Source organism: Fundulus heteroclitus, chromosome 4, assembly GCF_011125445.2.
Source record: "Fundulus heteroclitus isolate FHET01 chromosome 4, MU-UCD_Fhet_4.1, whole genome shotgun sequence".
Classification (NCBI taxonomy): Eukaryota; Metazoa; Chordata; class Actinopteri; order Cyprinodontiformes; family Fundulidae; genus Fundulus; species Fundulus heteroclitus.
Genome location: NC_046364.1, coordinates 21,570,926 through 21,589,608, shown reverse-complemented (window position 1 = coordinate 21,589,608; position 18,683 = coordinate 21,570,926). Strand labels below are relative to the sequence as shown.

Sequence of the window (18,683 nt, the reverse complement as noted above, 5' to 3'; positions counted from 1 at the left end):
TGTACCAACCAGGGATTTTTGTGTACCATTACACCCCAACTATTGATTGATGTTTGTGACTGTAACGTAACAAAATGTGAAAAAGTTTTGTAAGGCACTGTAGTTCAAATGTAGATTATTTTTTAACTTGGGATATGGGGGAACCATAGTGCATTTAAATAAAAGTGATTACATAATTCAGATTAATGCCTGGCTTTATGGTGTTGTGGCCCAATTTACCAGATAAGATTGATAGTTTGAGGACTTCGGGCTAGAAAATTAACTCCGAAGCAGTCCAGGCCTAATTAAATGACAAAAATAAATAAATAAAAAATCTGCCAGAGCTCAAACTTGTTGGAACACTGCTCAAAATGACCCGGATGTTTATAACACTTTTGCACAAACTTTATGCACATAGAAGAAAAGTAGACTTTTTTTTTTTTTTTACAATATGTCACTAAATATATTTACATGACATACAATTTGCCATCAGTGCAATACATAGGAATGTTGCATATTTACCAAATGTTAGACTCTTTCCTTTATGAAGAAAAATAATTCCAATGATAAAAGTTGATTTAACTAATGTGTAAAGTAATATGTGCAACTTTTATAGTTTTAAACAGCTTCACAGGAAATAATAAAAATATCTTAGTACCACCCTATCAACAATCAAATATTAAGCCTTGAAAAAGTAATAGATAACATGTACATAGGTCTTCATACATGTAATGAATTGCTCTTGTACAAATATTTAATATAACTTTGGCAGTTTATCAGGAACAAAGTTTTCAGATAAAAACCCCAACTAAACAATAATATCAAAGTGTCAGCAATGTAATGTAAGCTTGCCTTCCAAAGCTCATGTTCACAGTGGTCATTTAGGAAGGCTGAAAGCGGAAAACTGAAATACACAAAACAAAAAGCCAAAGGACAAGGTAAAGAAAAAGAAGAAGAAGAAAAAAAAATCATGTCCACTCTTTCTGCTAAGACTGTTAGCACTGGAGGCTTTTGCCAATATTGTCACGGTTATAAAATTACAAACATCTACGAGGGTTTACATAGCAGTCATCGCCATTTAAAAAAACACGGTCTGATCTCAGGTTCACGTAAAATACAAACAGTTTGAAGGCAAGGGACAGGACCCTGCTCGGCGGTCACTGTGGAATCATGGGAGAGACATGATTGAGAAGAAGACATGCACAACAGTGCAGAGTGGAAGAACGGGAAGCCAAAAAAATAACAAAACTGAGGATGGGAAATAAAGAAGTTTGCGACAATCAAAACGCCACACGGTCAGAAAATTACTTACACTGGACAAAATAATCGAGCAAAATTCAAACATACTGACTTCACCATAATTCATATATTTTAATTTTTTTTTTCCACTGGTTTGGCACTTTATTGGAACAAATCTCTGCTCAAAAAGACTAAATGTTGTACAAAAGGTATCCATGTCTCATTACAATAACTCGTAGAATATAGTACTTATTAGTGAGCATACGGTAAGTAAACACTTGTACATACTTTAGTTTTAAAATGAACATTCCAACAGATGTTTTACGCACATGCACAAAAAACAAACAAACACAACTCTCACTCTTGCTGCTTTGCCACTTTTGGGCCTCCTTCTCTTCTCTTTGGACGAACTCACTCTGATGCTGTTTCCAGCGTCTATCCCAAACAGCGGCTGCAAACATGCTCCCCCCTCCCCCCCCAGCTCTATATGCTCTGAAGACAACACAACTCTTAATACTGCATGTTATTTTGAATTTACTCCACACTATGACACTTCCTCCGTAGATCTGGTGTCTGTCTTGAGACGCACAAACTCTTTGGCCACCTCATCGTTGGTCCTTTGAGAGAGTATCCTCATGATGGTGAGGCCCGTTTCGTCCATGGTGATGCTCTTTACCAACGGGTAATTGGCCAAGCAGCTGCCCTTCTCTGCCAGCTCTCGGAGTGGGATGACCGTCATGCCAATGATGCGGTCCTCACGAGCAAAGCAGTAGTCCTTTACCGAGATGTGTAGCTCGTAGACCTCTGGGCCGTGTTCATTACTCAGAATACTGCGAGAAACAACAGCAATGGGTCAAAGAGGGTTTCAATCCTGTTTTACATTACCATCAAACTTCATAAAGTCAGTCTCGGTTACCTAAATGATAAAGCTCTAAAATTCTAATATTTTCTAAAATGTACTAATATTAAGTTCCAAAAGTTAAGAAAAAAAGTCACTGGAAATTTGAAATAGATGTAGGGGAATCAGGTTGTGCTAGACCTTGAAAACAGGATATGGCTGATTCAAATATAAAACATACGGACAAGCACTGTAAAAAGGTTCTTTCCACTTCTGACAGTTTGTACTTTATAAAATTATAAATTTTAGTCAGTTCAATCCAATCCAATCACCCAGACAAATTAATGTCTCCGCTGCAGTTCTCTTTTAAAACGTTCATGATGAGGTGGAGAAAAAAGTGCCAGAACAACTTGCCTTTGGCTTTTTGGGTCAACATCACACTTAGTTCATTCATATTTGTATTCATATGTATCTTGCAAGTAACTAACACCAGCATCTCCTCCTTGTACCACTAATTGCTGTCAAAGAACCACCAGTGGTACTTGTTCCACAATTTGAAGAGCCTGGCTGCAGATTGCCCCAATCAGCCCTCAAATCTTCATCAGAGCACTTGCATTTCAGAGTGAACATATGGCTTATTTTAGATGCAGACATTCGTCTCTGTTCCCAGCTGGATATAACCTGTCAGTAAGCATGCATGACTGGATGACATTTTCTTAGTGAAAAGGTTCCTTATTATACATATGACAATGATGAGACAATTGAGTCATGTTCTGCCAGTGAACATCTTCACTTAGACAGGACATCATTCCTAGACACCCAAGCTTTTTTAAATTTCCTATTATTCTAAAAATGTGTTAGCTTTAAACATGCAAATAACCAGAGAGATTTCTCAAAGAAATTATTTTTTGGGTCACACTACCTGTGACTTCTCCCTATGAAGGAAACTGGTAAACATGCAAAATAATTAGGTTAAAAGGTATGATGTATATTATTGTTTTTTTAGAAAAATGGAACCCAAGTTCTTTTCAGCAAGAACTGTTGTGAAAAACCGAATGTTTGGTCAAATTTCGTAAAGATCAATTGATAATTCAATAATCAATTGTGAACCTGAATTTTTTTTTTTCAAATCACAGTAGACAAAGAAAAAAGTAAGGTTTTTTCCAGACTTCTCCAGGATTTTCTGAGCAGCACAAAGAAGAAACAAAGGTGATGTTGTCCAAATGTCTTTCCCTTGCAATCCAGAGTGATCACCAGTGTAAGAAAATCAGCTGATAAAGTGGTGCCTCATGCCTAGCACTGAATGCACCGTGCTTTTGAGATGGGATTTTAAATCAGGTGGCTTCAGTTGGTCAGATGAAGCTTTGGAAACGTTTGCACCCCAGAAAATAAGGTCAGCAAACTACATAAACTTACTGAATGGGCAGGTTATTCTTCTCTAAAAGAACACCCATATTTCAAAATGACATTACTGGGTGCACTGAGCTGAAACGGTGAAGGGAGCATGAAACATCCTTTTCATACATAGATTACCCATCCAAGTCTTTTTGGAATGTGCTAGAGAGGACCAGAAAACTGAAACTTTATTATTTCAAATTTGTACAAGTAAAACAGTAGCAACTAATTATTTTGTTACCTTTAATAAAGGTCCAGTACAATATCACAGTAAGTTATTTTTAACCAGTGCAGAAAATCCCGGCATTTCTCTGAAGTGTGGCTTAACTCTGTGCATTACCTAAAGCAGTTACTTACATTTTCTTGCAGTTGTTTAAAACAAAAAAATAAACAATCGAAGAAAACAATCCAGAATGAACGATGGAATTTTAAATCATTGATCATTGAGGTGCTCTTTTAATTAGCTTAAGTTAGATCCTCCCAGTAAGATAATAAAGGGACATGTTGTCAGATGGCTAAAATAACTCATCCTATGTTGCTGCATCATATTTAGAAAAAAACTGCAACAGCTTCTTTCCTACGTTTTTTTTTTTTACAATCCATGTTTTGCAAAACCCGAACAAAACTTAATACTCACTACTGGAATGTTTCATTATATTTTGGTGACCAGTTGTTGTTCTTGGTCTTGGTGCTGAATTTTCGCTTCTTGTCAGCTAGGTGTGGACCAATAGCGTTGACCTCCACAAATGGTCGGAACATTGCGTTGGTCTGCCACATGAGGTTGTTCACTCCAACCACTGAAATGAAAAAGATACAATTATAGATACAACAAAAACTGCTCTGATTGGTGATTTAAAAAATCTGATAATTTTTTTTTAAATTAATGTACCATGGTAAAGTGGCAACATGTCATATATACAACAGTACATTTTGAAGTGGAAGCTGTTACTGAGGAAAAAAGACTTAAAAAAGCAGTTTTCAGTATAATTGAGGTGGTTTCAAAATTAAGTGAAACAACAGAGATGTAGAAAGATGTTTAAATAAAAATCTAAGACATATCAGGTCCTGTCAAATCATTGTTACCGTTTACTCAGGGGGCAAGAGAGAGCAGGAATAGTTCATTTGTTTTGTTTTATCCATTCAAGCTTCAACCCCTTTTTCTTATGTTTCATGACAGATGCCTGTGCAAATTCTCAGTTATCTGGGTAGTCGCAACAGCAAACGGGCTTAAATCGGTGGCAACCGGACTTTTGTTCAGTTCTTTCTGAGAACGTTTCAACACCTATCCAGGAGTCTGTCAATTCTGGTGACAGATTTACAAAGTGTTGCTGCTGTCCTCTAAAAAAATTACCTTATCAGGAAAAAACAAAACTTTCGCTCCTGAATGTAAATACACACTGTTTAGTTATTTTGATAGTTTTCACTGGATAAGTGTAGACTGAAACAGACAGATATGAAGGGTCCTCAGCAGAGTAATTTTCACAAGAAAAGAAATAAAGACGGAAAATGGAGATATGAAGGTTTTCTCTGACAGCGATTAAATGTTGGCAGTCTTTTGGAAATCTCAGATTAACATAACCTGTCACACCAATTGGCTCTAATTTCTACGGCATTATAAGACATGCAGCCATAAGAAACTAATTCCTACGTCAATGTGCATTTAAAGTTGTAGCAAATCAAATCCTGCTGCATGAGCACAGCGACTCTCACACACCATGTTCACCCCACATATGCACCAGTGCTGCGGCATTAACACAAACGCTAACCAATGTTGCAGCAATAATATAAAATATGAGTAATAACATTACAAGATCTCACTTTACACAGTGCAGATGCTTCACTCACCTCAAGACGCTGGAAACTGATGGAATGTCTTATCGTCTATATCCACTAGCAACTATCTTATAACTTTGGGACACTCAAAGAGCATTGATTTTTAATTTCCAGATGGTCAGATAATCCCTCAATGTGAAAAATAAATAAAATACATAAACCATTTACATCATGGAAAATAATCTAATAACTAACCTAGCACACCAAAGAATCTCAAAATAATCAATAAATAATAGCCAACATGTAAAGCCATGAAATCATAACTTGGGAGGTTGATATTTGTCGAATATTATCATGGCAAAGGTATAACTATACAATAAATAGCAGCTCCTAATTCTGTAATGTTATTTTCCCCTTAATAGACTGTGTAGATATGTCGCCAAAGTAACCTTACTGGCTAGTTACTGTTGTTGATGATTGCAGCGATGTTAACCAGCTTTAATGCAAATGGTCCTGCAAAAGGTAGGCACAATAGATGCAGCTGACACTACAGGGTGGGTTTAATGTTAAATTACACATACTGAATAAGATAGGTAAGCAAACACTAAAATTTACATCCTTCCTTCTGATGACGAATGAAAAATTATATGAACAATTATTTATCAGTGCATGCATTTTACAATCTGTCTCATAGAACCTTTTGCAATTGAAGATGCTTGCAGATATGTAATTGCAAAAGGTGAAGCTTACTCAGAACTTGTACTCGGTAAAATATTGGAGATACAGTCTAACATTGGTATGCAAAATATTTTTCAGGCTGAAACAGCACTATGTAAACACTACCAGAACGAATGCTTACATATATTCAGCTTTAAATAAAACAAAATACACTATTTTTGTGTTTTATTATAGTCACAGTATGTGACTAGCCCCGTTTAATACTTTAGGAAGAAAAAAACCACAAGCCAATCTCTTGTAACAATTTCGGTTTTAGGTCGGATTACTTTAGGTATGCCATCACAAGTGTTTCACCTTCTATTTCTGTCTGAAAGAAAAAAATTTCAACAGGGATGTCCCTTCAATTCAGTAATCCACGGTTGCCTCTGAATCTGCAGAGGAGAATGGTCCTGATTTGAAAGGACCAAAGGCAGGTCTGAGTGTAGGAGGAAGCTCACCCTTAACGCTGATTTTGTGTTCTCCTGTGCCAGGGTGAGAGATTAGAGTCACTTGCATTGACACCTCCCCCACGGATCCATTGGATGACTGACCTGGAGACACACCAAAACAGCAACAGGAACATTTGAGAGAGACGCATGAAGAAATCCGGAGTTGAATGAGGAAGAAAGATGGAAAGGATGCCAACGAGAGTAGGAAAAAAGAGAAGTGCAAGCAAACAATTCGAAGCGATGGGTGAAGATTATATATATATATACATAGATGAGGTTTTCAGAAATACCTCCTGAGAGCTGTGTATAAACACCTCTCCATGTCGAAGCAGAAAGATTAGAACATGAAGGATAGACTAGATTATTCACAAACTGCAACAAAACAGCAAGTACTAAACCGGTTTTCCTTTGACTTCCGGCAAAACAATTAAAACAAAATTGAAGAAAAGGGAACCAAACACATTGTGTATGTTTTGAAAGCCATAGAACAGGAGATGGAAAACTAGAGGTAGACTAAATACATATCATATCCTACTTTAGGGGTCTTAAAACGTTTTGAAACAAGGGCCAACGTCGTCCTTTCAAAAGTACTCAAGAGCCAAAAAATAAAGAATAAAAACTCCTTAAAAAAGACAAACATTTGTTGGATTTAGTCAATTTTAATAAATTAATTAAAAGCAGATTTGGGTGAACCAAAGTCTGCTTTTGGGTAAAAGTCACTGAAGAGATGTGGTCCTATTTACTATGAAATTAAAGTGCAAATAGATTTGTAATAAAAAAGACAAATACCGCATGTCATACCTAACATTGTTCTTCGTAAGATATTTTAATTGGTTGGTAATAATACTGCCCTAATTGTAAATAAAATGTCTCCATAATCTGCACTTGCAAACAGGTCACATTTGTATCATTCTTGACCTGGAGTTGGGGGTCGCACAAAATCAGTTCAAGGGCCACAAATGGCCCCAGGGTCACACTTTGGATATCCCTGTTCTATATCAAGAAGTGATCAGTCAAGAAAAAAAGGAATATAAATGATCTTGATTGTATGGTGCTATAAAAGAGAATTCCTCTTTTTGAACTTTTTTAAAGAATTTGTCACACTACAATGGCAGACCTAAACACATTCTATTGTGAATAAAGCATAATACAAAATTTAACTAAATAGTAAAAGGCAGAGGAAAAAACTTTTTTTAAAATTGTTTGCAAATAAAGTTCTGAAAGATTGGCACATATTTGCATTCAGCCTGACTTTTGCCCTAATATCCATTCACAAAGTGGAGATCAAGCAACATTACCCACAATACACCATTTCAGGTTAATGGAGTCCACCTGCTTGTATTTCAATTGGTATAATGAAGAAATAATGTTTGGGAGTAGTTAAATACAGACCGATAGTCATGACACATATAGTTCTTTAAGTTTCCTATATCATGCTTTCTTTAGTCATTGCCTCATGCTATCCTTTCCTTAAGTGTTTTTTTTTATATTTGAGTTCTTTTAGAGGTTTCTGTTCTACTTCATTCTATGTGCATTTCATTAAATTCCTTGTTGAATTTCTCCATGTTTCCCTTCGGTTCATTGCTGTCCTCTCCTCAGCTCATTTGTTTAATTGGTCCCAGTTGTTCCTCATTCTCTCTGATTAGCTCTTCTGGTTCGCCTGTCATTTCTCTAGCCCTGCCTCCGTGTATATATATACTGTTTGGTTGTCATTTTTTCTTTGCTGGAATCTCCTGGCTAGTTACCTCAAGATCAATGGTTTTGCTCCTTGTGAGCCCATAGCGCTGCTCGGTTCTCTGCCCTGTTCCAGCCCTGTTGCAGTTCATGGCTTTTTCTTTTTCTCTATTTAAGTACTTTATTTGCTTCGACCACATTCTACACTTGGGTCCTCCTCCTACCACACCACGACAGTTCAGTGGTATCCCAAACTTTTAATCAATCACACAGAAACAGACAGACAATCTCACAACTGCAAACCTACCAATACTTGACGACCCACCTGAACAAAGGGGTCAGCAGCGTCTACGATCCCACAAAGTGTTTTGCCCTCATTCCTACTAAATAAACTTCCACAAAACCTGCATACATTTTCCAATAGACAAAGTGATAACATATGAAGTTCTAAAATTATTTTCCACTTTTTGGTAATTAGACAAACTAACTCGCTGTTTAATTTGTTAATGTAGGTTTTAGAAGAAATAAATATGAAACTTTTAAAGACTAAAACAAATACAGTTACCTCATTACAACGTTCCACATTTTGTGAACATTAAGCCAACAAAACTTTTTTAATTTTTGACCTTATGACTTTTTATTTTTTCCCCTCCACCATCTGTGTCATCCTGACATAAAATTCTATACACATACTGCCAATGTTAAAAAGAGCCACTGTGGAGGCCCTAAATGACATACAGCTCCAGGGCCGCAGATTTGCAGACCCTTGAGCTAAACTGAAGGACTGGGTAAGTGTCCAAAGGAGAAGCAGAAACTTTCCCACCTACATGTAAAATGCTAATCTTTTTGGAAGACACCATCCCCACCAAGAAGCAGAGTGGTTGTGGCATTATGCTTTGAGAACTTTTCTTCTACAGCAAAAGGGGGGCTGGTCAGAGTTGATGGGAAGATTTTCGCTATTCACTCAGCAATCAGGGGGAAACCTGTGAATTCTGGAGGTTTGGACAGTGGCTCTTCCAACAGGACAACACTAGACTACAACTATTAATACTATTTTGTTATTATGAGACCATTTTACAACTAAAACAGAATAGTTTAGATCAGGGATCACCAACCTTTTTGAAACTGAGAGTTACTTCATGGGTACTATGTCACACAAATTGTTTTTAATAGGCTTGAGGGCACCACATAAGGTCTTGGGGGCTACCTGGGGCACCATATTGGAGACCACTGGTTTAGATAGAAGGATAATGATCTATTGCAAAGGCCCCTTCAATCAGACCTGCGGTATTTATAAAATCAAATGGATACAAATTTCAGTCTTCATATGCGCAGAGCTGGAAGTGTTACAACACAGATAAATTAAACCGGTAGATCTGAAATGACAATCCAGTAGATGTTTATTTTCATTTGTTAAAAATAAAAAAACTATAATTTTCCTTCCATCTGAGAATTAACCACTGATTTGTGTTTTAATACAATCAGAACTACAGTTCTGATTGTATTAAATGTGAAAATGTTCAACAGTCAAAACGTCTTTTGGAACTGCATGAAGGTGATGAACTAGTCAGATGAAGAGACAAGTAAGAAGCAAAACACAAGCCTCAAGGAGGAAACATCTATTTAGGCAGCACAACCTTCCCAGTGACGCCTTAATTACAGTTTGATCAAAGGGAGGGACAAACAAAGAATTGCTGACCATGTGTCTCACTTTGTCTGATGTGGGGGGTCCCACCCATTTCAGCTGTCTCCTGTTTCACCGAGTGAGGAGAGAAAGAAAAGAGGATCACCACTGAAAGATTTGAGACGGTTCAGTTGATGAAAGGGCGTGTTGCTCTGAAAACTAATCAATATGTGCCAAACGCACTGTACTTATTACGACCGCTAATGAAGACACAAGCCAGAGATTTATACAAGTGATGTCCGGAGATGCTGAGGGAGGGGCAGCGATACAGCACTCAGCCCTACTCTGGTGGGAAATCAACAAAATCCTGCAACTATACATTTAATTTATAAGGTGACATGTTCAAATATTCTGTGTTGTTTTTTTGACAAGTAGCAGGTAATTCATTAAATAAAGAGAGGAAAGTGTGCAATACACCAAGGAGTAGTATCAAACATATAGTACTGTATATATGACATTGTAGCCTGATCAATACCATGCTTATTTGCACCAATCCAACCCTCTCTCCCTCTTTTGTTGACTTCACATTTATTTATAAGAAAAACATTTCTATTTCACTTTTTTTAAGTTTTACTTAAACAGTTTTAATTGAGAGCAAAGTGGAACCGAAGTCAAATCCCTTGGCGTATGAAGCAACTTGGTGATTAAACCTGATTCTGCTTCTGAGTAGAGTTTGGCTGAGATTAATGTCATGCAATAACAGATTCTTTGATGCAATAATAGGTTCAGTGAGCAAGGTATTATGTCTATAACCGAGAAAAATGATAATAGGAGTAAATGGATAAGTAGAAACGAGATGTTGATCTGATCTGCATTCCAATTTACTGTATTTTATACCGTCACGTTACTCCCACTCCATACCGACGCACTGTTTAACATTACACTTTTAAGGGGAGAAGCTGTAGAATATTCAACTCAAACATCTATGAGATAAAAACATTTAGATTCCACCTAAGTTTAAGGTAGACACCAAACCTCACCCCATCATGTTAACAGAAACACAACGCGTACGTCTATAAATTTGCAATATCATTGATGAGGTAATTACATAAATTATATTTTTCAAAAAAACTTACACATACAGATTCATTACACAATGATATATTTCAAGTGTTTTTTTTCTAATAATTTGTGGGTTATGACTCACACAGTTAGTGAAAACCCAAAAGAGAATATCACATAAGTCCAAAAAAGTACCTTGAGAATTTAGTCTCAAGGTACTGAAAAATAAGTTAATGTAGTGTGTACAGTATATGTATTTAATACTTGGTTGGGGGCCATAAAAAAAATCTGTTTTTTTTCTTTTTAAATGGAGTTATTGAGATAAATGATGTTTTGATGATGTTCTAATTTGTCAAATTGTGAGAGCACTTTTGACCAGATCAAACCAGAACAATCTGTTGTCACTTTCAGAGCACAGGCACTGCTAATTAATAACAAAGTATCCACACTGTGCTACATGAAGTACATGTCCACTGCACTGACTGACCTAAAGCACTTCTGGCCCCCCACTAACTCCACTTACAGGCATCTTATTGGACCGCATCAGATAAAGAGTGACAGCATGGTGAGAAATCTGGGATAGGGGTGAAATGGGATGAGAGACCGAGAGGGGGAGGAAGAGGAGAAACAGGGATCAATCTCAAAATAGCACACGGCGAAAAAAGCTGTGCAACCCTGCCCATCTGCCAGTCAGTGAAAGCAACGTGGCTGGTTAGCCTGCTTGGCTGCCTGGCAGACGAACCTTCTCCCACCGCCTTCCTGCTCCTGTGATGACTGCCTATGTAGTGCTCCATATGCGGCGTGGGTGGGTGGGTGGGGGGGCCGTACAAAGACAGAAAAGTGAGACAACAATAAATGAGGTCCATGATGACAGAGAGAAAACCTAACCGAGGGGGGGGGGGGGTGAAGATTTACACCAACACATTTATCAAAACAGTGCTTTTATGTGCTTAGAATATAAAAAATGTGAAAAAGAAAATTAAATTCAATGTCTGGGGCTAAGGGACTACAAAAACCTTAGCAATTTTCACAGTGTCATAGACAAATGATTGGAGCTGTGGAGAAGAATAAATACACAGAACTAAATGCATAACGATGATACAAATACTATAATGTAACTACATCTAACACCGATGGGATTGACTGGAATTGCAGCGATCAAATTTTAAACAGCAGAGCTTTAAGTAAAACAACTGGAGAAAAAAGGGAAATGGTCTTTTTTTTCCCCACTCAGAAATAATCGCCTAGGCAAACATAACAGAGAAATAAAGTAGAACAGCAACAACAATACATGCTCTTAGGAAGTCGCTATATAGGAATATCTGCTATTAGGTCCCATATGAAAGTATGCTCTACAAATTCCAACCTGTCTTCTATTTATCACCTTCACCGCTTCCACCTTCCTTGGGGCCTTAGTATAAGCACATTTTTAAACGACATGCAGCATGAGAGCCTGGTATATTCCAAAATTTCTACTTTATTCAGTTTAGTTTATTTAGAGCTAAATTATCTCAAAGCAATGTACAAGAAAACCAAGTCAAATAAGAGAGCACATACATACATATATATATATATATATATATATATATATATATATATATATATATATATATATATATATATATAAAATCAAATATATATATATATATATATATATATAAAATCAAATATATATATATATATATGTATATATATATATATATATATATATATATAATCAAATCAATCCAGATACACTCCGTACTCCTGTCGTGATTTAGGATTTTGTTAGTTTATTTTGGACTTGAATCAGCCACCGTCCTATCAGCCTGTCACCTCTGAGACACCAGTCAATTAGCCCTCATCAGCTCCACCTGCTACAGGTAATTACTGTCAACTCTGCTCACCTGTTCACCTGCCTACAGATACCTGCCTCAGTCATCCACTCACAGGCAGAACGCCTCACCTCACCTCATCTCGTGTGATGTGCCTGTTCCTGTGTGCTCAGCCAGCTGGAATCTTCTGTTTGCTTCACTGAACAAAGTTGCCTGTGTCTGCATGCTGCAGTTCTGTCTGCAGTTCCAGATAGAACTGCCCATTCTGGTGGTTCCCCGGTCCACATCACCTGTTCTGGTCTATCACTACCTGCAGCTTCTGGTCCCCTGCTCATCCCTTCCTGCCTACACCTTCAGCCATTATTCATCAAGTCTGGTCCTGCTTGTCTGCCTCACCTTCCACTCTTCATCCCTTTCAATAAACCTTTCAAATTTTAACTCTGTGTTTGATTGAAAATTGGGTTCACCAGCATCATCCATTACAATGTAGGCATTTTTGCTTCTTAATTAGCTTTTTAACGAATGTGTACCTTACCTTGAGAGCTTTGGGTGCATATATACTTTTTGATCAAGGCATCTGTAGGCTGAGTGTAAAGGCTGAGAGCATATTTAAGGGATTTCATGTCAGGGCTCTTTTCGAGGAAGGTTTTCTTCAGTCCATTCCCACCAGCATGGAAGTATTGCTGCAACAAAAAAGATGAGAGATCCCTCCATTATAGTTTGCTCCTCAAAGGAAACACAGGGTTTTAAAAGTAACCTCAGAATGAAAATGTCTTCAAAGTTTTTTTGCAGAACAGCAAATTACAACTGCCTGATAAATAAGACAGGATTATTTGGACAATATGACTCTTTAAATGCAACAGGCCAGGGAAGAAAATACATTAATAGCTGCTTCGGGAGTTAATTACTAAGCATTTGCATCTGAAGCTGCTGCCTGGGTAGCTAAAGTGCTTTTTGTGCTGAAAAGCATGGTAGCTGAGGATAAACACAGCTTCGCTTTCTGTTTAAATGCTGTCTCTACTGCTACATGGGAAAAGTGGGCAGACACTTATTAAGAAAGAAAGGTGGGCAGAATGTGAACATTCGAGCTTAGCGACATTATTATTTTTTTTACCTTTATGTGTTGTGGTTATGTTTTCAATCACTATTTAACTGTAATAGCTATTAATGTCATATGACAACTATTAAGAGAGCATGAAGACAATATAGTATCCACAGAAAGAAAGGATAATCATGATCTAACATAAAAAGAAAACAGTACATGCATCTCAATGAATAAGAACAGCAAAAGAGGAGTGGTGGCCTAGTGGTTAGAGAGCAGGGTGCTTTCATCCTGGAGGGGCTACAAGGTTCCTGGTACATCTCACAAACTGCTACAGCCTCCCTGAGGAAGACCCTTAGCCCCAGATGCTCCCCCAGCGCCGCACAGCAGCAGCTCACTACTTCCCAGGGGGATGGGTTAAATGCAGAGGACAAGTTTCATTTGAATGTATGTTGCAATGACAATAAAGATGATATTAATGATATTAACAAAAACGTGTATATTTATATTTTTTTTCAGAATTCATTTAAAAAATTTGAAAACAAATAGACACGTCTAATGTTTATTTCTAAGTCTGTAGAGTATGACTTACAGCTATTTAAAACACATAATTCGGTTTCGTAGGCAATTACATTTTTGAAGGGCCAATAATACAGGGTTTTTAGAATAGAGACATTATGTTGAGACCTTCTTTTTTTTTGACTGTGTGTCATTTAGCACACAGTCACGGACACCTACCACAAGGAGGATAAGCCACAAAAGGTCACTGCTAAATAAGATGGCTGTTCATAGAGTGCTCTGTCCAACCACATTAATGGAAAGATGAGTAGCGGAAGAAATAAGTGTGGCCGCAGAAGGTGCACAAGCAACAGAGATAACAGCAGCCTTGAGAGGATTGTGAAGAAAACAACAATCCAATCATTCAACAGTTTAGCAGATTCAGAAGGTGTGTACTGCAGCTGGAATCAATGTCTCAAGAGCCGCCAGACTTAACCAGGACATCAACTGTCATATTCCTCGTGTTAGGTCACTACTGAATCAGACAACTTCAGAAGCGTCTTACTCAAGTTAAGGGGGGGGGGGGGGTATGACTACTGCTTGGTGGTCCAAAGTTTTGCTTTTCAAAGAATATAAAGTTTGTATTTTCTTTGAAAATCCAGGTCCAAATCAGGAGGAAGAGTGAAGGATCCAAGTTATTAGATCTCCCGTGTAAAGTTTCTCCACCCAGTGAAGGTTCAGTGACCGCCTGCTGGTGACCTGGTTTTGCAGACTGGGGTTTACTAACACCTCACATAAACGCCACACGCTGGTTGCCTTGGGGCGACAGTGGCGCAGGAGCTAGGGAGTTTGTCCTAGAACAGGCTGGTTGCTGATTCGACCCCTCGCTCCGATCCGTCTTGATCGTTGTGTCCCTGGGCAAGACACTTCACCTGCTTTGCCTGCTGTCGGAGGTCAGAGGGCCCGGTGGTGGCGATGTATGGTAGCCTCGCTTCTGTCGGTCTGCCCAGGACTACAGAAGTAGCTCACCGCCATCAGCGCGTGAATGGATAAATGACTGAATGTAGTGTGAAGCGCTTTGGAGTCCTCTGGACTAGATAAAGTGTTAAATAGTATATACTGTACAGTACTTGAAGGTACATTTCATTTACAATTCCGTGCTACGCTGCATTGATAAAGTAATTCAAGCTAAAGGATCCCCGACCAAGTGTTGAGTGGATATAATGGACATTTCAGTAAATCAACATTTTTGTATTGAAAATGTTTGTTTTATTTGTCTTTTGTCAAATTTTTCATTAGCTGTAAGTCATACCCATCAACATTAACAGAAATAAACATCTGAAATGTATCTCTCTAACTAATAAAGCTATGCAATATATGACTTTTACTTTTGAGCTCAACTAAAATAGAAAAGACTTTTTGATGATATTCCCAAGTTATTTAGATTCATCTGAAGTGTGATATCTCCACAGGCTCTGGACAGAAAAAAAAAAAAAAAAAAACAAACAGCCGACAGATAAAAGTCAGCATGGGTGGCAAGCAGCATCTGAACTACATCTTTATCACACATAGCAACACTAGATGTTTGTAAATATCTTATTTCTTTGACTGGTGTCCTGTCACGACTTCAGTTACTCCAACACAGTAGGCGGCACTGTGTTCTTACCCATGAATGACTCATGAGTCATAAAATAAAATCAACATATTCTTCCCATGAACTATACATAGTCTGATGTGCAGGGATGAGTCAGAGGTGGGGGAAGAAGAGGAGATCATAAACACTAAACCAGAATGTCAATATCCTGTTCAACTTTTTAATTATCTCATGAGAATCTGTTTAAGGCAACAAACAAATGTTACAATATGTGATTAAATGGCTTCAATCTTAATTAATTCAAGCTATTTTATCAGAGCCTCAAATATTTCTTTCTGTTAGGCCATTGACTTGCTTGCTGGCTTGCATAATATAAACTTGGCCTGCTTTTCTAGTTTTAGGCAGTCTACAGAATTTGTCCACACAAATCCAGGTAAGGAGAACCCACATCTGTCTGCAAAAACTGTGCCTCATCTTGTTATGTGCCCTGGAAAGATGTTTACCCGATCTATTGCAGTTAATGTTTGACCAACAAATTAAAAAAAAAATTAAAAATCCTCACTGGTACAGAACAAAAAAAGATCTTGGAGGTTAGCACTGGATCTTGGATTATGTGTAATTTTTCCCAGCTGGGAAGGGATATAGTGTTGCCACTGGCATAAAAGACAGACGACTCGCTGGCCTAAAATATCAACCTGCCTCTGGCAAACACACACATCTCTGTCTTCTCTCCTTTTCATATTGTGTCCCCTCTTGCTTTTCATACTAGACGTCTGGTCCTCCCTCCATCCATACATCCATCTTGAAAACTGACAAGTTTTGGACATGTCAAAATGTTTTTCACATGCCCACTCAGATGGATAAAATATTTTTAAACTGAAATATATATATGACATATTACAAACAAATTAATAGTTTAATATTGATTACAAACTATAAAATAAAAAAGCAGACACAAGCAGTTAAGCCAAAGTTAAGATTTAGATTTAAAGCACGTTTCTTCTGACAAGAAGTGATAATATTTTTGGAATGTTTTTTTCCACAAGACAGTTTTTTAAAAATTGGGACTTAACCAGCTGAATATTTTCTTCAAGATTAATATTCCATTAACATTTAATTTCTTATCAGTGACAACCTTTTTGGTTTATGAAAATCAATATTATATCTTAATGTGGAAGAGATATTACTAATTTTAGGCTTAACTATATTTTACTAGTACTTTTTATAATTGTGTACATGTTGTACAGAAAAGAAAATAATTCCTGTTTCTATGGCATGTTATCTGTACATGCCTCCCAAGCTTTTATACTCTACATGTGCATGCACTGCACATTTAAAAAACAATGTCTAGCTGGGGCAGCTTAATGAATATGCAAAAAAAAATCTATAATAAAGAAAACAAAAAAAACAAAGGGACAAAAAAACAAAAACTTAAAATTTTAGTATAGTCACAAGAATGCATGATGATGTATGATGTCCATTTTAACAGACAATGTATGAATCTCTATGTCTTACCATCATAAAGCTAACATCTCCAAATGTTAACAGTAACAGCAGATGACTTATTAGTTAATGAGAAGTATTAATGTTTATTTTTTAGAGCGACATACTGGAGAAGGACTGGCAAGAAATTAGAGGTGTTGTTGAATTCTAGCTATGTGTGTTTGGACCACTAGGTGGCCGTATAGAAAGCGGCACACTAAAGTTCAGTGAAATTGCTTGTATGGATGTATACTATCAACACCCACAGAAATAGAGGAAAATGCTCTCCTGCGTAAAAAGGTTAAGCTAAACCGAGGATGACCTAGGGACATTTTTATGTGCATTTTGAAGTTAAACAATGCTTGGCTGATCTAAAACGGTCTTAAAAGAGGTGTTCATGAAGGTGCAGTATTTGCAGGGATGTGGTTCAAAGCTGAATCAGCATTCCTCCACAACAACTCTCAGGTCACAGTTCAAAGAGGGAGATTAAGGAGGCATTATTGGGATGCTGTTAAATGGACCCTTCTAGCACATATGGGTTTTTTTTAGTAAGTGCATTCAACCATTATCTCTCCCATTAGTTTTTTTTTTTTTTTACAGGTTCAAAGGTCAGTTTGGATGAAATATTCTCAGTGATATAACCACTAAATGCATTCATTAAAATTTATATTTTGCAGGGAGTGAATGAAAATGTGAGTGAGAGAGTAATTCGGTTTGTGCTTTTTGCTTTACTAAATCTGAAGGAATGTCCAGCATATTTTTCACTAGGCTAGTGTCTTTATTATATGATTGATGGAAATTATATCTGGTTCTTTTGTCATACGTAGATTTATATTTAGTTTTTCTTTATTATTTACAGCATTTATTCTCAATAACATGAATCTTCCAGTTTTTGCACTGGATGCAGTGACACAATGCATAATGCGGTACACCCTGAACAAAAAGTATTTATCTGATCAGCTCATTCTCATTAATCTAGCAGTGCTAAGATACTGTTCTCTCTTTGATGAGAAAGAATTCCAGTGACGTGACTGATCTAAACCTGCGGGTAGTTTCTATGGTGATGGTAAAATCAATTAGTTTTCATGGCATTTTATGATGCAGGAGCACTTCACCTTAGCTTTCTTTTTATCTCTGCAGAGCTGGGGCTCAGCCTTCAATCTGCCTTATTCCCAGTGTAGCAATTGCTTCATTTTTATTGTAAGATGTAGAGATCCTTCACTGTGAAGGTTTTTATTACATCCTGTAGACGGATTAAGTCATACAGGATGCTCTACATAAACATTAACTGCTTCTTGCATCTATAATGCTGATTAAATCATGTGCTTTCTTTTTTTCATCTGCTTTGCTTTCTAAAGGTCAACTTCAGCCTTTCAGAGCCACCATTGGTAAAATCAGCGGAAAACTTACCTTGATAGTGGGAAGCACAAGGTCCATGGCGGCACACTGGCGAGGCGTCAGACTTCTGGTATCCTCTCGGATGACATGCTCCTGGCAGGAAAC

At 37.4% G+C, this 18,683-nt stretch overlaps 1 protein-coding gene across 3 annotated transcripts in view; it reads right to left on the bottom strand.

The window, feature by feature from the left end:
• Positions 1–410: 410 nt before the first annotated feature.
• The window catches only part of LOC105916397 (protein unc-13 homolog C), a 181,036-nt gene continuing 162,763 nt past the window's right edge, over positions 411–18,683 (bottom strand). For all 3 annotated transcript variants that reach the window (XM_021309664.2, XM_036136264.1, XM_036136263.1), the window contains 5 exons: positions 18,591–18,671; positions 13,100–13,247; positions 6,400–6,492; positions 4,089–4,248; positions 411–2,048 (listed from right to left, as the gene is read on the bottom strand). In XM_021309664.2, the coding sequence (XP_021165339.2) occupies positions 1,763–2,048; positions 4,089–4,248; positions 6,400–6,492; positions 13,100–13,247; positions 18,591–18,671 (768 nt within the window). In that variant the 3' untranslated portion in view covers positions 411–1,762. The remainder of the gene's footprint in view (positions 2,049–4,088; positions 4,249–6,399; positions 6,493–13,099; positions 13,248–18,590; positions 18,672–18,683) is intronic.